A 20816-nucleotide genomic window follows, 5' to 3' on the forward strand; every position below is an offset into this window, starting at 1 on the left:
AGTCTCCTTCTGTTCACATTTATTCCTTCCCTCCTCTTTTCTCCCTTTTCTTTTGACTTCACCCCAACACTAACCCCTACCCTGCTCACCAGTTCCACAACTGCACCCAAAATCAACACAGGGATGAGGTCTTTCCAAGGACTGTAAACAAAGCCTGGGAGCGATACAGGCAATGGGTGAGAAACTCAACCTCTAAAATGTAAGAGAAATCTGGTTCTGCACAAAGACACACGCTGCTGGGGTGGGGAAATGCTGGTGCTATGTGAGTAGGTTACAGATCAGCAGGACTCACCTGGGGTGGGGTCACGGTCGGGGAGAAGGGAGGAGCAGAGTATGTGCCTTTGAGAGGAGATAAATAAGGAGGACACTGGGAACTCATTCAAGCCCTGGTCCCGTAGCTCTGTGGCTAGAGGGTCATCCAGATAGGTCCATGTTGTGTGTCCGATCCTCAGTCAGGGCACATCCAAGAAGCAGCTAATGAAGGCACGCAATAAGGGCAAGAGGCTCTAAAAATGGTGAACCTCATAGTGACGGAGGATCAGAGCATCCATGGCACCTCCCTCCATATCTGGTGAAGATCATTCGGACTCGAATCTATGAGTCCCGCACTGGAGAGAGGAGTGCTTTGGACTGACCCCCAGACTTGTGGTCCATAAAGTCATGGCATTAAGGTTTGTGGGTAGTGTCTCCCTTTTTGTGATTGACCTTGAAATGGCTTCAGATTCAGGCGGAGAAGGACATCATTGTTGAGTTTATAAAAAATGAAGACTTCCGTTTGCCTGCATGTTGGGAGCACTTTCCATGAGGCTGAGAGGCAATGCAATTGATTCCTAAAAGTACTTGGAGCCTCTGTAAATGTCAACAGAAAAATTAGGAGCCAGAACTGAAATGCAAAGTTTGAACTGATGCATGTAGATGAGTTCATTGATAAACTTCTTCAAAGTGAGAGAATCTGTGATGTCATTCTGGCCTGGCAACAGAAAGACTATGTGTTCGAGGGAGCTGAGCAATTGCAGCTAGTGCTCTGGACCAGGACATGGATGATGTCAAGTCCACTGAACAGCAGGAAGAAAAGGATGTGAGGTTGGAGAGGATACCATCACTCCATCACCAAGGGAGAAGCTACCGGAACTTGGACTAGCCCCATCGCTCTCCCACCCTGCGGTACAGAAGAAGTGGGAACTGGGATCCCAGTAGGCAGAGACCCAGTCTCAAGACAAGGAGCCCTTCCCCTCGTGTCCCAGAGAGGTATCAGCGTAGGAGTCTAAGAAGTCACCACTGCAGGTCCTGAGACAGACCACACACCTCCTGCTCCAAGTCCCCAGGTCATCACCATAGTCACAGATGCAGGTGCCACTCCAATCGATCTAAGAAGGGCCACAGGAAGAGCCACAGAGGGAAGGAGTAATGGGCCCAGGTGGGGTTTAGTCCAAATGGCCTCCTGCAGATGTGAAGTCATCTCTCTCTGTGGAAGGATTCACATCTTCTCCTGAGGCAGCCTTGAGAATACTTTAGGGATGAGGTCTTTCTGTTGTTGTTGTTGTTATTGTTTTAACCTAAAAGATTCTCCATATGTTTTTCTTTTTAAATAAAAGAGGTTTTGAGTTTTGTGTCTCTTTTTGAGAACCACACAATAGCCCACCCACTGGGCAGCAAATAGCCAGCAGATGTATCCACACGCAGGTCATTAACACTGCAACGTGGCCAACCTGACAACATGCTCAGCGAGAGAAGCCAGGCTCAAACCCACAACACGTGACTCAGGGTCTCCTGGGTGGTGGGCCTGCCCTAGCAGAGTCTCTCCATGGCTCCTAGTCCCCAGAATGGGGCCGTGTTCTTGTCCTGCCAGGTGAACCCCACCCCCATTTCCCATCTTCTCTACGCCTGCGGTTTTCAAGTGACATGACAGAGACCCTATGGAGCAGCCTCAGGTCTTTTAAAGCAATTCAGTCACCTGTTCTCCCTGAGTGCACCTTCCGTCAGAGACCGAGCACCTCCATGTAGGGAAGTGCCAACTTAACAGCACGTGCACCACGTGGAAGGTTCCAGTTCTTCCTCTCACCCCAGGTCTCGGTCCCAACAGTGCTTCTCAATGACTGAGACCCAGGTGTCCCTGTGCTTGTAACTGTCACAGCCTCATTCATAACTTCGCACACTGTTCTGAGGCTAAGGAGCGGGGCTTTATTTTTAATTAAATCAACGTGGAAAATTATCCCAAAACAGAGACTCAAACAATTCTAGTAGGGCTCAGGGGTGTGTGTGGGATGGCTGTAGGCAGGACTTCCCAAAGATGAACCGATCCGGGGAACCAAAGAATCAAGAGGCGCCCCCAGATACAGAAGGAGGTGCAGCTGCAGTGGGTCAGGTGACTTGGGGATAGGGAAGAGCAGCCTGGAGAGACCTCTGGGTGGAGACAGAAGAGCCCTGGCCAGCTCCTCTCAGGCAGACACAGAACCCAAATTCCTACCAGGGCCTTTTCTTGGGTTCTGCTTTGCCAACCCCTGGAAAGGACAGACCATGCCCCAAAGGCAGTGGGAATATCCTAGGCAAAGACAGAGAAGAATGAGTAAGGGTGGGCTGTACAGGCAGATGACCTATCTCAGGGCATTGGGGGGTGGGGGTTCCCTTTTACTGTTAACTAGAGGCCGAGTGCACATGAAATCATGTACAAGTAGCTCGCTTCCTCCAGCCTCTGCTGGCCACCCCGCCCATTGCTGCTCTTAGCTCTCTAAGGCTGGTAGCTCTTGCCCTTCCCCGCCCACCACGAGAGCTGCTGCTTATTTGGTCGTGACGCCATTACAGCATCATGACCACAGGCCTTTTATGATATAGATCCTCATATTTGGATATTTTTCTATGATTTTCACAGAGAAAGTAGGGGATGGGTAGGGAAAGAGAGAGAAACATTGATGTGAGAGAGACACATCAACTGCATGCTTCCACCATGTACCCCAATGGGGGCCAGGGATCCAACCTGCAACCCAGGTACATGCCCAAGACTTGGAATCTAACGCACCCCCTTCAGGTGTGTGGGATGATACTCTTACCATTGTGCACACAGGCCACGTCTGGGTGGATGTTTACCTATTAAGGACAGATCAGGGTCATTTTCTCTTAGCAGTTTTATAAATATCTACCACTTCCTTTAGTCTCTAAACTTGAAGACACCCCAACCCACCAGAGGCTCACTTGGCTCAGCAGCCAGCAACCCTCCTGCTGGGCAGATAATCAGCCTGTGCAGAGGTCGCCCACTCCCTCCCTGGGCAGCTCAATGGTGGAAGCACTTATTACAGGTAATAGTTTGCACCTTCCTTGATCATCAATTTTCTTGGAGGAAATGCCGACTCCTAGTCAGATCCCACAGTCACCCGTGCAGCAGAGCTTAGTCCATTTTGCACTAACCATGGGACAGAGTGGCCACCAGCCTGGGTTTGGACTAGAGAGGGCCTCAGATCCACACAAAAGGACCCAGCACCAGCTCTGCCTGGCAACTGCTCTGGGCTTTTGCCTGCCCACACCCACCTGCCCAGCTGCCACCATGGCCCCCAGTCTTGACACCTGAGAGCAATTTGGGCTCCTCAACCACCTGAATCTAAAAGAGCCCCACCTCAACACCTGGCTGGAGGGTGCAGAGTCCACAGGGGCTTGTCCAGGCCCAGAGCTTCTCCTGGTCACTTCGGTTTTAGTTTCAGGGAGCACACTGACGTCATCATTCCTTGTGGGTGATTGTGTAGCTCACCACAGTTCCGCACCAGTTACACTGACAGCAGCACCTCCCCTGTGTCACCTCAGTCATGTTGTGCTCTGCCCTCATGAGAACCCTGGCTTCTGGTCAGCACGGGGCCCCTGGGCTGTGCTGGTGTTCACATCTGTGTGCACTGATTGGGTGAATAAATCAAACATACTGACTTTAGAGACTGAGAAAAATGGGGAGAGAGGGTGAAAGATCAATTTGTTGTCCCACTAATTTTTTAAAATATATTTTATTGATTTTTTACAGAGAGGAAGGGAGAGAGATAGAGAGTTAGATGCATCGATGAGAGAGAAACATCAATCAGCTGCCTCTTGCACATCTCCCACTGAAAGGTCCCAGGTTCGATTCCGGTCAAGGGCATGTACCTGGGTTGCAGGCAGGACTTCCCAAAGATGAACCGATCCGGGGAACCAAAGAATCAGGAGGCGCCCCCAGATACAGAAGGAGGTGCAGCTGCAGTGGGTCAGGTGACTTGGGGATGGGGAAGAGCAGCCTGGAGAGACCTCTGGGTGGAGACAGAAGAGCCCTGGCCAGCTCCTCTCAGGCAGACACAGAGCCCAAATTCCTACCAGGGCCTTTTCTTGGGTTCTGCTCTATCCACTGAGCCAAACCGGTTTCCGCGAATTTTATACATTCTTTGGTTGAATCTTTTTATTGTCCTGACCTGGGATGGAACATGCAACGTTGGCATTACTAAGATGAGGCTCTGACCCACTGTGCTATCCATGCATGGCCACATATACCTGGGATTTTAAGTAAAATAACCCACTAATGTACCGGGAAATGGAGAGATACAAGAATCTCCATGATTAATTAAGACCATTACAAACTTTTGAACAATAATAAATACAGTGGCAGAGCTGCCTCAAACCGATTGTCGGACTGCAGTGGGAAGGCCAGGGAGGGTTGGGGGACAGGAGGGAGGGGAGTAAGAGATCAACCGAAGGACTTGTATGCATCCATATAACCATAACTAATGGACATAAGACACTGGGGGGTAAGGGAGGGCAGGGGCTTGTCAAGGGTGGGGGGGAAAAAAGGTCACATATGTAATACCCTTTGTAATGCTTTAAGCAATAAAAAAAAAAAAAAGAATCTCCATGATAATAGGTAATGGTGTATGGCAAGAATAGGATTCATGGGGTTTTATATGTGTTTCCTTTATATGGATACTAGTGGCCCAGTGCACAAAATTTGTGCAAATTAAAAGGGAATTAATTGGAGGAAATATTTTAATATTGCTATTTGCCCTTTCTCTATAATAGAAGTGTCAGAGATGACAGAAAATTAGTAAAATGTATATGAAAAATATTCCTCCTGTCAGAGTCTGGGGCGCACTGCAGGACCCAGAGTCAAGTCCCCATCCACCCGTGGCACCTCAAAATTGCTTGAGACCCAGACCCATCTTGTCCCACTCCCATTGGACAAGATCCAGACCTGGCTGGCCCAACCTTCTTCTGTTAAGCCCCTCTGGGCGGGGGGGGGGGGGGTGGGGGGCATAACCTGAGGTCCCGTGTCTAGCCCTTCTGGGCAGGGGGCACAGCCTGAGGTCCCCCAGCCTGGCGCTGGGGCAGGGGGTGCAGCCTGAGGTCCCCTGTGAAGCCCCACTGGGTCGGGGGAACAGTCTCAGGTCCCTGCCCCGGCCAGATGCCATGCAGCCTCAAGTTCCTGCTGATTGCTTGTTAAGGCTCATTACAGAACATGGCCTCCACTGTGGGCACAGCCATCTCTGTGATGGTGTGACAGTCAATTTGTATATTCTCTCTTTATTGGGGAGGATATTTCAAATAACTGATTACAAAGGTGGAATATGTCCTTGCAGCAGTTATTCCATATGCCGAGGAAGAAGCACTGAGGAGGGCAGGAGGAAGTTGGGTTCAGGGATGCAGGCATGTATGGAACCACCAAAAGTGAATGTTTCAAAAAATTTACAGTTAAATCAATTGTACTTAAACAAACTTTTAGTAATGTATAAAACTTGCCACATCCCAATTATTTTTCTCTGTAATTATGAAAGGTCTTGTCTTGAGCATATTTGTTGCTACTGTATCAGTATGTTGGAAATAAAATATATGATGTTCTACTGAAATATCTTATCATGTCCATGTTCAGTGCTATCATTTTAGCAGTTTGACACTGATGATGATGAGAACATTTACACCAGGGAAGATGACAAGTACTACAAACCTAGACTTCACTTAATGTATTATTGAATGCTTAAACTTAAAAAGAGTGATGGGCAATGTAAGCAATGCAGATTAAACCTGTGTTAATATGGTACCAGTTTATTTCAATTGTACAGAAGATAAAAATTGAGAAAAACAATTTTGCTTCCAGTATTCAAAACCAATAGTTCCATATGGCAAAGAAGTCACTTGAGTCATTGAGGAATGAGTGAAATTCAAACATATGTGTTAGATGCAGCTCTGCCCTCCTATTGGTTCAAATAGTAAACCCATTTAAAAATATAAAAACCATTCTGAACAGACAGAATGACCAAAATACAATGTAACTGCAATGCTTTATGTGTTCGTGCAATTATATAGTTTTTCATAGATTGACCTGTACGGTTTCCACCAATGAGATCGCTTCATTCGATGTGGACAAGACAGTGTGTTGACATCTAAGGTCTATAACAGATGGCACGTGAAAAACGAGAAAACTCATGAGCGGTCCTTAACAGATGGCCCGCGAAACACAAGAAAGCTCGTGAGCTGTACAAAAGATGTTAAAAGCAGCAAGAGGAAAACAGTCAGTTACTTACAAGGGAGTAACCATAGGACTGTCAGCTGGTTTCTCAAGAGAAACTATGAAGGCCAGAAGGAAGTGGCCAGAAATATTCAAAGTGATGAATACCAAGAACCTACAACCAAGTTTATTTTACCCAGCAAAGCTATCATTCAGAATTGAAGGTCAGATAAAGAGCTTCACAGATAAGAAAAAGCTAAAGGAGTTCATCACCACCAAACCAGTACTATATGAAATGCTGAAAGGTATCCTTTAAGAAGAGGAAGAAGAAGAAAAAGGTAAAGATACAAATTATGAACAACAAATACAAATCTATCAACAAGTGAATCTAAAAATCAAGTGAATAAATAATCTGATGAACAGAATAAACTGGTGAATATAATAGAATCAGGGGCATAGAAAGGGAGTGGACTGACTATTCTCAGGGGAAAAGCGGTGTGGGGGTGCAGGAAGAGAATGGACAAAAATCATATACCTATGGATGAGGAGAGTGGGAAAGAGAGGTAAGGGCAGAGGGTGGGGTGGGAACTGGGTGGAGGGGAGCTATTTGGGGAAAAAAGAGGAACAACTGTAGTCATCTGAACAATAAAGATTTAATTAAAAACATAAAATAAAATGTACAATTCAGTGGTTTTTTATTATATTCAGAGTTGTACAATCTAACAATTACCACTATCTAATTTTAGGCTCTTTCCTTTTTCTTTCTTTCTTTTTAAAAGGACATGCTCAGCCCTAGCTGATTTGGCTCAGTGGATAGAGCCTGGACCTGTGGATGGGAAGACCTAAGACCATGGGAAAACACATATTGTTTTTGTGATTAATCACTATGCTTTAATTATGTTCAACTGGTAACAATGAAATTGGGGGTCGCCACAACATGAGGAACTGTATTAAAGCGTTCACGGCATTAGGAAGGTTGAGACCACTGGTCTAAGGTTTATTTCTACCTCAGTTGCTGGCTCATACCCAGCCTGGCCCAGGTCCCGGCTTGGGCAGGAGGCAAACAACTGATGTGTTTCTTTCACATGGATTATTTCTGTCTTTCCCTCTCTCCCCCACTCTCTCTAAACATCAATGGGAAAATATCCTCGGGTGAGGATTTAAAAAACAAACAAAGGTGGGTAACCTGGTCAGAAGGCCAAATCTTCAAAGTGCATGGAAGCTGCTCATCACAGGGTGTCTGGACTGAATGTTCGAGAGCAGCTCCAGGAAGGCCTGCGGGGATGGCGCCTCCACATTCTGGAAGGTGTTCTGGACTCTGCCAAGCAGGATGAAGTATTTCTCCTCCAGCGAGATGAACCCGAGGTGGTTCTCATCGAACAGGATGACGACTCCAGGGAGGCGCATGAGGTTGTGGAAGCCACTTAAGATAACATTGTGCACGCCATAGAAACACATCCTGCAGGTTCAGGGGTAGTTCTGGTCTCTTGAGCTCACGCCCACAGGCAGAACAAACGGAGCAGGCTGCTCCTCCGAAGCTGCAGCCCCGGACTCCCTGATGCTGGGCTGGGCAGGGCTCTGCCAGCCATGGCCCTGGCTTTCCTCAGTCCCGTCTTCTTGCTGCTGCTGCTTCCGGATCACCTGCTCTTCAATCTCCCGGACCACGCAGGAGAGCTCATTGAAGTTGCGGAAGATCTGGCCATCTCGCGCCTGAGGTGGATCTCAAACGTCCAGATTAACCCTCCCCTGATCTCCGTGACCCTGGCATACTTCCCATGGAAGCTGAGTATGGCAATCTTCTTTGGTCTGAAGCTCTTGTCTTTGAATTGGAAGAGGCCTGGCCTGATGAGGTCGCCCGGGTGGCTTGGCGGGAGGTAGAGACGGCGGTAGGTCACCCAGTCATACTGCTGTCTGTCCTCCCGCACCAGCTCCAGCCCCCGTTCTCTCCTAATCTGCGGTGGTAAATCCATTCGGTGGTCTCTTTGGATCCACTGGATGCTGAACCTGTCCTTCTGAATCTGCAGGTGGCGGCTGTGGGAAAAGCTGTAGAAGTCATCCAGGTACTCCAGCGTGGCTGATTTTCTCTCTGTCAGGTGAATTCTAAAGGAGGGCTTGAATTGCATTGGGTCATCCACATGGGTGTTATGGGAAGGCCTGCACGTCCCACCAGTAATGCATAAGCCATCTACCACTACATTCAGCAGTGTTCCATAGTCTTTATCTAGCTGCCACAATCCCAAAATGTTTCTGTATGGGTGGAGCAGCTTCGCATAGACTTCTCGATAAGACATACCGATCATCTTCAGGTTCTGCAAGGTTTCACAAACGCCATACTCTTCCCGGCAGCGCCATCTCCAGATGCTGTCGGTGTGCAGGATGTGGTGGAATTTGGTGCAGGCCTGGGCCAGGCTGGGCGGGGGTGCCCGGGAGCAAGGCGAAGATTTTCACTAGCATCTCCACTGGCAGGTCCTGCAGCGAGCAGTACAGGGGCGGCATGGGGCTCGAGATTCCTCCACTCCCCGCACAGCACTGCGCTCCCGTGTCCGCCTCGAGGTGCTTTTTTGCCAGAGCTGGCTTGCCCTAGGCCGCTGCCATCTCAGCTGGGCCCTTGTACTCCTGTTGACACTGCTTGCCCTTGGCCGCTGCCCTCTCAGCTGGGCCCTGACACTCCTGATGACACCGACATCCCAGCAAAGAGCCCACTCCCCAGAGGCAAACGCACTCCTCCATGCCTCCACGCTTAACAGCCACCACAGTGTGGGCAGCTGCCCCTCAGCAGGGTTTTAAGCTGGCTGGGCCCGCCCTAGAGTCCAGCCACGCCCCCTAGGGCCTAGCTACACCCTCTCAGAGAGGAGCCAATTGTAGGACTTTAAACCCATACCATTAACAGTTGCCTCCCTTACCCAGTGCCCCGCCCTGTTCTCCCACCCTAACCCCAGGCAGTCACTAATCTGTTTTCTGTAGGGAGGTGCCTCCAGGGAAATGCCTATGGGGGGGGGACATTTCCCAGAAATGCAGTAAAAAATAAACACAACTGTGGTACATCTACACAATGGAATACTACACTGTGGTAAAAAAGAAAGAATTCTTGCCATTTGCAACAGCATGGATGGAACTGGAGAGCATTATGCTAAGGTGAAATTAGCCAGTCAGAGAAAGATAAATACCACATGATCTCACTCCTTTGTGGAATATAGAGAACAACATAGACTGATGAACAGGGACAGATCCAAAGAGAGAGAAACAGTGATCAGACTATCAATCCCCAGAGGGAAAGTAGGGGAGGGTGGGGGTAAGGGGAAGAGATCAATCAAAGGACTTGTATGCATGCATTATAAGTCAAACCAATGGACATGGACAACAGGGGGATGAGAACATGAGTGGGTGGGGAGGTTGCGGGTTATTGGGGGGATGAGGACACATTTGTAATACCTTAACCAATAAAGAAATTAAAGATTAAAAATAAAATAAAATAAAAAACATTCATGAGAATGTTTAAAAATCGGACCCCTCGTACATTGCTGGTGAAAATGTAAAATAGCGGGGCCACGTTGGAAAACGAGAGTCACCCGATGGCCCAGAAGTTTCACATCTAAGTACATACCCAAAAGAAATGGAAACATGTTCACACAAAAAACTTGTACACAATGTTCACAGCGGCGTTATTCATAAGAGCCTCAAACCGGAAACAACCGAAATACTCATCAACTGATAAATGGGTAAACAACATGTGGTATAACCATACACTAGAATATAGCATACATAAAACTTCAAAATGTTATGCTAAGTGAAAAAAGCCAGTCACAACTAAGATATCTTTAAATAGAGACACATATAAAACAAGATAATGTACTAACTGATGGATGGGCAAGCTATGATCAGAGGCTGAAAGGAGACTAGCTCTGCCTTTTTGCAAACAATAATGTTTTAGTACTTGCTAGTATGTAGAGTGTTTCTGCTATATTATAGAACATGAAGGGAATTTACTATAAGCATGGAATATCTGTCATTTTAGTCAGAAAGTAATTTGTTTTTAGAGTGCAATGAAAAATCTATACTTGCAGAAAATAAAATTAATGGATTATGAAATAGAAACATGAACAATTTTAGGAAGAGCTTATTTATGATGTAAACACCCCAAAAGGTAAGTAAAACACTGCCCACAATCAAAGGAGATGGAGGTAAATAAAAGTGGGAAAGAGGCTTTTAAAAATATAGATTCTTATAGAGGCACTCTTCTTGAAAATCTTGTCCACAGCCTTTATAAAATTATATTAAGTCCTCACTTAACAATGTCATTAGGTTCTTGGAACTGCAGCAAAATGATGCATAATAATTACAGTTTTACCACAGCCTTATTGATATATAAAAAAAAAACGAGTTAAATCCCTGGGGCAATTCATTAGTGTTATAACAAAATGTTTAGTGTTAAACAAAACATTATGCGACGACCTGCTATATGTGTCAAGAACAAACAAAAACCTTAAAAATCTCCTTCACAAATATTAGCAAAAAGCTTCAGCCATCTGTCACTTGACCAAGTAACCTTAACTTACCCATCTGCCAGAAACACAGTTTTGATCCAACTGTTACTTTTTAAACTAGTGAGCTGTGCATTGTTGTACCTGTCTCATAGTTAAGATTTTAAAATGAAAGCTACAAGATCTCTGGTAGCATTGGTCTATATATTTTTGCATGTCTATGCATACTTATATGTTAAACATGGGTCATTTTTTTCTTTCTCTGAATGGTATAGCCAAAATTCATTTTTAAAGAGCTCTATTGAAATCAAGTATATACCCTCAAAAATATAGAGACTACTAAAAACACATAATGAAAGAAAATTAAGTTTTTGTTTTACGTAAGTCTACTGTTTTCATCAGCTAGGAGGACAAAGTGTTCCTGGACTATTGGTCTGCTCTTGATAATAGATTATAAAAGGTTTTATTTATTTTGTTTTAAATGTTTAACCTTTATTCGACCTAAAAAGCAAAGACTTTGAGTCTTACCAAATATTTGTCAAGGTCACTTGATCTAAGATAAACTTCTAGTTTAAGTTTGTTAGTTTAAATAAAGCAGGCATGTCTTTAGAGTTATTAGAATTAAATATAATACTTTATTCCACCTAGGTTCACTAAAAGTCAAATAAGCTCATGTTATCTCTATTACAAAATGCGTGAGCAAGAAAGGTAACCTCATATGTTGGATTGCCACTTCTGAGGAAGTTGAGACTCAGCTACATAAGAAGAAGCCAGTTGGCTTAAGAAAGTCACTCCTTAAAACTGGGTCTTTTTAAAACTTACTTTATCCTAATTGGTTTGGCTCTGAAATGAATTTCAGACGTTGAGAATTATCCAATATAATAAAAGGCTAATATGCAAATTGGCCCCTCTACTGGGAGTTTGACCCAGGGGGCGGAGCCAGCCGGCCAAACTCTCTCATCCCCTCCCCCTGGCCCATTGAGATGGCCCCAATCAGGGTAGGCAGGCTGGACCCTTTATGTGTACAAATTCGTGCACTTGACCTCTAGTCATGCTTATAATCATTAGTCTCCTTGGTACCTCAAAAGCTGTAAACGCGTGTTCACAGCCAGTAACCACCAAGAAGATGATCTCCCTAAGATTAGAACATCAAAAAAAGAGCAAGGAGAATGACTGATTTAAAAATGTGAACCCGACAGCATTACCTGTGAATACCCCACAGACTCAGCAAAAAAAATAATGGAGGACTCCAAATCAGTAGCACGAATCATGCCAATGCCTTAAATATTGACCACATCTCTCTGTGTGGCTGATAATCTGATCAGAAGGAGGGGAATTGTTAAAAACAAGACAACAGGCCAAAAATGGAGTTGCTTTTACTAAGTCCCACATCACCAAAGCCAAGACTTAACCAGAAATGTACTCTTAAACCAGTCAATCAGAAATCACCTGATCAGCACTAGATAGACCCGCACCACCCCCTAGACTAGAGAAATGTAACTTTGCCTCCAGCAGCCTACTTCTCTGCTTACTATAACATTCTTTCCCCATTCTATTCTGGCTATAAAAATGTTTCATTTTGTACAGCTTCACAGAACTCCTTTTTATCTACTAGATTGCATGCTGCCTGATTTAAATTGATCTTTGCTCAAATATGCACTTCACATGCCCTAAGTGCCAGTCACCATAGGAGAAGCCAGATCCGCCTGACTTGAAGTGAGAGCCTAGGTCTGATCTCACCACATCAGTGGACCAGGCTTCTGAGAGGAGACTCACTGTGACCGGGTTTCCAGGACTGCTGCCCTCTGGCCAGAAGGGGGCGTCATCCCGCCCCTCGCTGCTCTCTGCCCTCCACCAGGAAGTCCTGCCACTCCCTGCTCCCTGCTCTCCCCAGGAAGTCCCGCCCCTGCCGGAAGTTAGAGTCCCTGCCTCTGGAAGATGGTGGCTTTCCAGTGCTCATGGCCTCAGGAAGCGCGAGGCAGGCATGGGCCCTTGGGATGGAGCGAAGCAGGCGGCAGGCGGGGCCCTGGAGCAGCTAAGCCCGCGGTGAGGAGTCCCTGCTGGGGCCTCCTAGGCCAGCCCCTTGGCAGAGCAGTGCCCATTGCAGGTGGTCCATTCCCTCCCCCAGAAGGAGGCCAGGCCAGGCCAGGGCAGGGCAGGCCCGGTGAGGTCCTCCCGGCGAAGTCCCCGCTCTGCGGGCACCAGCTGCGTAGGGAGCCGCCTTCTGAGGTCGGGGTTCCCTCCATCCTCACCTTGCCAGGCCCGCTGGTCCCTGCAGAGTGTGACGGAGACCGGGCCTTCCTTGTGCCCGTGTGGATCCAGAGTTTCCCAGCGCCCCCCCCCCCCCCCCCACCTCCTGTGTCAGACTGGGACCCCCCCACAGCCACGTGGTTCTGGCCGGGACAGGATTGCAGGGAGATGCGGGGACAGCTGTGGGCCTGAGGTTATGGCCACTTCTCACTTCACCTTCACTGGTGGCGTGAAGGGCACCAGCAATGACAGTTCCAGGGAAGCCATTGCGGGGACTCAGCCCATGGCAGCCCCTGAAGCCTGTGCCCAGCGAGGAGCTCTCCCGACGCTGTGCCCAGGGAACCCCGGTTCTGTGGGGCCAGGAAGGTCCTCCCGGGATGAGAGGAGCATGAAGCCCTTGGCGTGAGTCACTGAATGGCGCTTGAGTCACTTAAAAATAAAACCAGGTCTCTGCTGACTTGTGTTAAAATCCCATCGAATGAATGTAAGAGCTTAAATAACCTCAGTAACATGAACGGTATTGCTATTTTTAAATGCTATATTAAGTTTTATTTTGAAGACATCAATTAAATTTAAAATTTGAGAAAATTTGATATAATTAAATAATCCCATTCACTTGTTTAAAACATCCAACTTGAGTGGCTGTTATGCATGAGTTTTTCTTGATATCTAAAGAATTCTAATTTCTTTTTTAAGTTATATTTGAACATAATATAGTGCCTCTTCAGGCTTATCTTTAAAAGGGGCTCGAATGGGGAGTTTACAGGTTACATTTATGTGGTAACTAAAGAATATTCCAAGTCTATAGGATCTGGCCTCTGTGAAGTCATTGTCCCATCCTGCCCATCGGTGCCTTTCTCTGGGGTCTTCTAGCATTTAGTGTTTACAGTCTAACCTGTTGAGCTCACCTGCACCTAAAATTTAACTAGCCCCCACTAACCTGCTCTCCCCCCAGTTTCGTTTTCCGGCTTTTGTTCCCCAATGTTTAAATCTTTCCCATCCAGTGTCTGAGTGGCTGGTCATACCTGCTAGTTGTCCGGCACAGCTGTGTTCCTCCAGGCCTAGGTCTCACTTCCTGACTGGACAGTTGACATCCATCCAAGCCGTCCTACTTCTCCCTCCTCCTCCTCCAGTCTCAGCCTGCAGTTCAGAATGAGTGCTGTTAGATATGCACCTTGTGCAGCGTTATGGACAGAGATGCATTTGAACACTTCTAACAGTGCTGTTTTTCCAGGGAACCAGATGGCTGGTGATCAAAGCACACCACCTTGTAGGAGATGAGATGGTGTACTTACAGGGGAGGTTTGAGTGCTGTGGCAGATTGCTCTGTGCTTCATTCACCAGTCCGTGCTGTTGTGCATCAATACTGTATGATTGTGCCCTGTGGTAGTGTACACACTATCATATGTATATCTATGTGTTAATTTTTAATATGTTTTTGTTAACTTCAGAGAGAAAGGGAGAGGGGGAGAGAGAGAGAGACATCAATGATGAGAAAGAATAACTGATGGGTTGCCTCCTGCATGCCCCCTATTGGGAAATGAGCCAGAAACGCTGGGCTTGTGCCCTGACTGGAATTGAACTGTGACCTCCTGGTTCATAGTTCAATGTTCAACCACTGAGCGACACTGGCCCGACTTATGCATTAATTTTTAAAGTACTGACTCTTTCAACATAAACATCTAATTTTGTTGAAAAGAAGGATCCCTGAGAGTACCTTGCCAGCATGATTGTCAAGTGTGTGCTCGCAAGGTTCATTGTTCCTGTGCTGGGACCTCCCCAGTCACAAAGCTGACTGGCAGCCATATCAGACTTTCCGTCAGCGTGGCTCTCCCTGTTTTCTCCACCCTGGTTATTCCCTGAGACAACACTCCATCCAATTGGCAGCCCTACCCAAGCTGTTTGTAGCCAATTTTCCATGTGAGTGGCCTATCTTGGCTCAGGCTTTAGACTTTACTAAAATCTCAAACAAGCAGCAGCTGGCATCGAACCTATCAATAAAAGGCCCAAGACTCTGCACTAGCACCAGCCTGTTTTGCTTCACAGCTGGGTCTTGCCTGGGCACTTCCTAGCCCAAAACAAATAGCAGCCATCTGCAGATCTCTCTCTAGCTCCTGCTAGGTGGCCCCAGGCAGTGGCTGACTTTACACCTCTTGGAGGCCCCAAAGCCAATGAAACTGGTGGACAGCTTCATATCATAACAGATTACAGCTCTGCACATCCACAAGCAGCACACTCAAGGAGCTGACTCAGTGAGCACCAAAGCCCCACTGAAACAAGTCCTGTTCCATAGGGGTGTCTCCTGCACAGCAGCTCTTCCATTTTGGATGCAACTGGTCCTCACAGCCCATCAGCCTGGAAATCAGTTCCTCCCAGTGATGCCAATGGCAGTCAAGTCTCAACTACAACAAGACTGTGCACAGCACACAGCACACACAGGAACTAGAGTGCCCTGCTCAGGTGACTGGGGAGTCTGAGCCACTAGGCCCTACAGGAAACCTAATACACAAGTTCTCTCTACCAATTCCAGGAGACGTAGTAGTTCTACCTAATACATAGAAACAAATATAGATACAGGGAAGCTGCCAAAATGCAGAGACAATGAAACATGTCACAAATGAAAGAAATGGAAGTAAGCAAACTACTGGAGACAGTGTTCAAAACAATGGTTCTAAGGTTACTCAAGGATCTTCACGAGAGTTTCAAGGGACTTAATGAGAGCTTCAAAGGAATTAATGAGAGATTCAAGGGTCTTAGTGAGACTTTCAAGGATCTTGGTGAGAATGCCAAAGACATAAAAATAGGACCAGTCAGAAATTAAGTATATACTAAGTGAAATAAAGAATAATTTATGGGAATTCAACAGTAGAGTAGAGGATTCTGAGAATCAAATAAATGATTTGGAATATGAGGAAGCAAACGACACCTAATAAGAAGAACAAAAGGGAAAAGAATAAAAAGGTATGAAGATAATGCAAGGAGCCTCTGAGACAACTTCCAGTGTACCAACATTCCCATTATGGGGGTGCTAGAAGGAGAAGAAAGAGAGAGAAAGATCTTGAAAACCTATTTGAATTAATAAAGACAGAAAACTTGCCCCACATGGTGAAAGAAAGAGTCTTGCAAGTTCAGGAAACACAGTAAGTCCCAAACAAGATGAATCCAAAGAAGTCCACATCATAACTAAAATGCCAAGCGTTAAAGAAAAACAGAGGCCGAAACCGGTTTGGCTCAGTGGATAGAGCGTCGGCTTGCGGACTGAAAGGTCCCAGGTTCGATTCCGGTCAAGGGCATGTACCTGGGTTGCGGGCACATCCCCAGTAGGGGGTGTGCACGAGGCAGCTGATCGATGTTTCTCTCTCATCGATGTTTCTAACTCTCTATCTCTCTCCCTTCCTCTCTGTAAAAAATTAATAAAATATATTTTAAAAAAAAAGAAAAACAGAGGATTTTAAAAGCAGCAAGAGAAAAGCAATCAGTTACCTACAAGGGAGCACTCGTATGACTGTCAGCTGAATTCTCAACAGAAACTCTGCAGGCCAGAAGGGAGTGGCAAGAAATAGTGAAAGTGATGAATAGCAAGCACCTATAACCAAGATTACTCTACCCAGCAAAGCTATCATTGAGAATTGAACATCATATAAAGAGCTGCACAGACAAGGAAAAGCTAAAGGAGTTTATCTCCACCAAGCCAGCATTACATGAAATGTTGAAGGTATTCTTTAAGAAGAAGAAGAGGCAGAAGAAAAAAAGATAAAAAAATATGAACAACAAAATGGCAATAAATACATATCTATCAGCAACTGAATTTAAAAATTAAAAAAAATGAACAAGAAATCTAATGAACAAAATAAACTGATGAATAAAATAGAATCAGAGGCATGGAAACAGAACAGACAGACAAATCTCAAAGGAAAGGAGAATAGGAAGATATTAAGGAAAATCTTATATGCATATATGCATTACCTATGGACACAGACAATAGGGTGGTGAAGGCCTGGAGTGGGGTGGGATCTGGGTGGATGGGGGCCCTGGAGGGCAAAGGGGGCATCTATAATGCTCTCAGCAATAAAGATTTTCCTAAAAAACAAAACAAAACAGGATATTTAGATGTGCCCTGACTCTAATCAAACTGTGACCTCCTGGTGTCATAGGTCGATGCTAATAAATATATTAAAACTACTTAATTATGATATATACATATATAAATAAAAATAAAATATGGTCTGTGTTTCATTTATTTCTTCTTAGGTGCTACAATAAACAGTAATCACAATAGAATTTAGCTATGTTTTCCTAGCCTTTTTATATCATCCTATCTAATAAAAGGCTAATATGCAAATCAACCTAATGGCAGAAAGACCAAGCAATGACACTGTGACACGCACTGACCACCTGGGGGCAAATGCTCAACACAGGAGCTGCCCTCTGGTGGTCAGTATGCTCCCACAGGGGGAGCAGCTCAGCCAGAAGCTGGGCTCACAGCTGGCGAGTGCAGGGGCAGTGGCAGTGGCAGGAGCCTGCCTTTGCAGCAAAGCTAAGGATGTCCAACTGCCCACAGGGAGCCCCAGATTGTGAGAGGGTGCAAGCCCGGCTCAGGCCTCTAGTAGTTCGTAAAATATGACCTACAACATTCCCTGCCTCCCACCAGAAACTGTCGCCTGTCGTACCTCCTCGATTTGTTGTGTTTGTTCTGTGGCACTATTGAACACATGGCACCAGATACTGTCAGAGGGGGAGATTCAGGACATGACAAGGTATGTTCTATTTTTGACACATCTTTATATATCACTATAAACTGTATAATAAGAATCCTAGCTTAGGTAGAGTTTCCAACAGAGTCCTCTTTCTGGTGTTGCCTTACCTTTACTTTTTCTCTCTTTTGCTTTGTATACATGAACACATTATGGTATCTAGGGTTGTAGAGGGAAAAAATAATAGAAAGGTTGGGACATTCTGGATTTCCCTTTTTTCAAGGTTTACGCCTGAGGATCATCTTTGGTTTTATAGAGTAACACTTTGTTAAAGGAAACTTCAAAAGCAACTGATTCTTCATATAATAATTTTTACGTTATTTGCATGAAAAGGATTTGTATCTTGAGCAAAGCACCAGTGGTAACTCTATATAAAACCAAAATCACTCATTTTCTGTTGCATGGGACCTGCTCTTTTAGGACTCAGCTGAGCCACAGCACAGTGCAGAGGTGTCACTGAATGCGCAGACTGTCCACTGCTCCTGTGTGAGTCGCGCTTGATGATTTTGGACAGCGCTGGCATTATTGATTTTTGTTAGAAAAATACATGGGACATATAGTTGGCTGTGTCACCTTAGGTTGATATTTGCTTTCTAAGAGGGCATTGAAAAGGGAATCTTTCCTATTTTTTATTTCCAATTGTGCTTTTAACTTTGTAGACATACTGGAGACTTTGTTGATTATCTCTCCCACAGGAATAATCATTGTAACACTCCTTGGAGAAAGAAAATCCAAGATAGTCTCTGTTTTCGTAATCCGTCTAAAGCAGCAATCACCAACCGGTGGCCCGCAGACCACTGGTGGTCCGTGAGGTCCGAAAGGTGGGTGACCGCTGCTCTAAAGAGCTCAATTTTTTCCTTCCCACTTTCTTTGTATTTGCAAAATGAAGGCTGGGAAGAGGCTTTCTAAGTCATTATGTTACAAAATCTAGGTCACATATTTTTATTTCATGAATGAAAGGGTACACACCTGTCCAGTTCTTTATCTTTTTTAAAAAATATATATTTTATGGATATTACAAAGAGGAAGGGAAAGGGACAGAGAGTTAGAAACATCGATGAGAGAAAAACATCAACCAGCTGCCTCCTCACGTCCCCTACTGGGGATTGAGCCTGCGTCCAAGGTACATGCCCTTGACTGGAATTGAACCTGGGAGGGATCCTTCAGTCTGCAGGCTGACTTTTTATCCACTAAGCCAAACCGGTTAGGGCTGTCCAGTTGTGAGCACTTTTGCTTTATTAATAACTTTCTCCAAGTAAGGGATTCTGACTATTTTTTGTTTCTCACCTTCCCCTCTTCCTCATTCCCTTGCAAAATCCCACATGTACTTTCCACATATCTTAAGTGTAGAGATGTGTGCTAATGACCCATTATATGTTTAAAGACTATTATTCAACTTTTCACAACTAGGAATCTGATTGTAGAGCTGTATCTATTGATTTCCAATCCAACAGCAGAGCATTCTGAGGGTCTGACTCAGATGGCAGTAAAACTGCTTGTATAAATAAAATAATTGAATTGTTGGTTTAGTTCAAGTCAAGGTATTCTCTGAAACTATTGGGATTTTTGGTAGGAATTTATAACTATTAAAATTTGAAAATTACTTTCTAAGTTTTCTAAGATCTAATAGAACCAATTTTCTTTTCATCCTAACCTGAGGATATGCTTATTGATTTTAGAGAGGGGCGGGGGGAGATAGAGAGACAGAGATTGAGAGAGAGAGAGAGAGAGAAAGAGAGAATGAGAATGAATCATTTAGGTAAGAGAGAAACATTGATTGGTTGCCTCCCATATGCAGCCTGACTGGGGATTGAACCCACAACCTAGGTATATGGCCTGACTGGAATCAAACCCACAACCTTTCAGTGTATGGAATGATGCTCCAGCCAACATTGAGCCACAGCAGCCAGGGCATGGAACCGGATTTCAGGAAAGAAAACCTTATATTCCTCCTAGAATTTCTGCATACCTGAGGTCCAAAGTTCAGCTAAGTCATTGAGAGTAGATGGGACACCTTGAGGCCTTTGAGTTGATTGAATGAGCTATAATGTGTGCAACGTGCTCATCACTGTGCCTGGCTTGCACGCACTCTTGTGGTTTCAGTCTGCCTGACCCTGTTTTCTATGTCACTGTTACGTGTTTTCTTTACAACAATCCTAGTCCCATAAATTTGGCTGCATTTCTCTGAAACCTTGGCCCTGAAATTTGGAAGCAGAGAGTTTAAAATTTTAGCATCCAGTTAATATCTCATTGGCATAAGCTCATATAGGCAACCATTATTCAAATCCTGATTTGCATAATCATAATGGAAGTAATTTTCCATATATCAAGAATCTCTAAGTTATGTGTAATTTGCTGTGTTCTCAGTTCAGGTAACTACATTTATAAATTTGTTTCCCATTTAGATCACATTTTGTTTTGCATTATTTTAAATCTCATCATGCTTCCCACAAATGAAGGCTATTAGATTTTTGGAATGTTCTATAAGAGGAATTGATTTAGGTGCTTATGAAAAAATAACATCTGTAGGTGGGCTTTTTTTTCATTTTTGTTCTTTGACTTTAAGGAATTTGTAATATTTATTGGAGCTGGATAGTTACTAAAAATGCTAATTGGTACTTTGTCCCCCCCCTCTATCATAAGTCCAAAGATTTCATTTACTTAAAAAAATTAAATTTATTTTAAATCAAAATAAATTTTTTAGTTAACCAAAATAAAACCATTACTAGTTTAGAAAATAATTAAAACACTTTTAGTTCATTGATTGACAGCCTAGATGTTTAAATTTGTTCTGACATAACTGCATATCTGTTCTCTAAATGTCTTTCTTGCATGTGCTAGTTTAATGCTCCTTGCACAGAAAGCTATGCACAGGCTCTTTTTGTTCAA

At 44.9% G+C, this 20816-nt stretch overlaps 1 protein-coding gene and 1 pseudogene across 1 annotated transcript; one reads left to right on the forward strand and one right to left on the reverse strand.

The window, feature by feature from the left end:
- Positions 1 to 512: 512 nt before the first annotated feature.
- Positions 513 to 1408, forward strand: LOC139019328 (pre-mRNA-splicing factor 38A pseudogene; annotated as a pseudogene).
- Positions 1409 to 7648: 6240 nt separating this feature from the next.
- On the reverse strand, positions 7649 to 13440 carry LOC139019329 (F-box only protein 31-like). Its single transcript, XM_070428359.1, has 4 exons — positions 13385 to 13440; positions 8203 to 8851; positions 8025 to 8152; positions 7649 to 7901 (listed from the first exon to the last, which is right to left on the reverse strand). The coding sequence occupies exons 1-4, from the start codon at positions 13438 to 13440 to the stop codon at positions 7649 to 7651; spliced, it is 1086 nt and encodes a 361-aa protein (XP_070284460.1).
- Positions 13441 to 20816: the final 7376 nt, after the last annotated feature.

Source organism: Myotis yumanensis, unplaced genomic scaffold, assembly GCF_028538775.1.
Source record: "Myotis yumanensis isolate MYYU_CA2020_CCGP unplaced genomic scaffold, mMyoYum1.0.hap1 SCAF_11, whole genome shotgun sequence".
NCBI lineage: Eukaryota > Metazoa > Chordata > Mammalia > Chiroptera > Vespertilionidae > Myotis > Myotis yumanensis.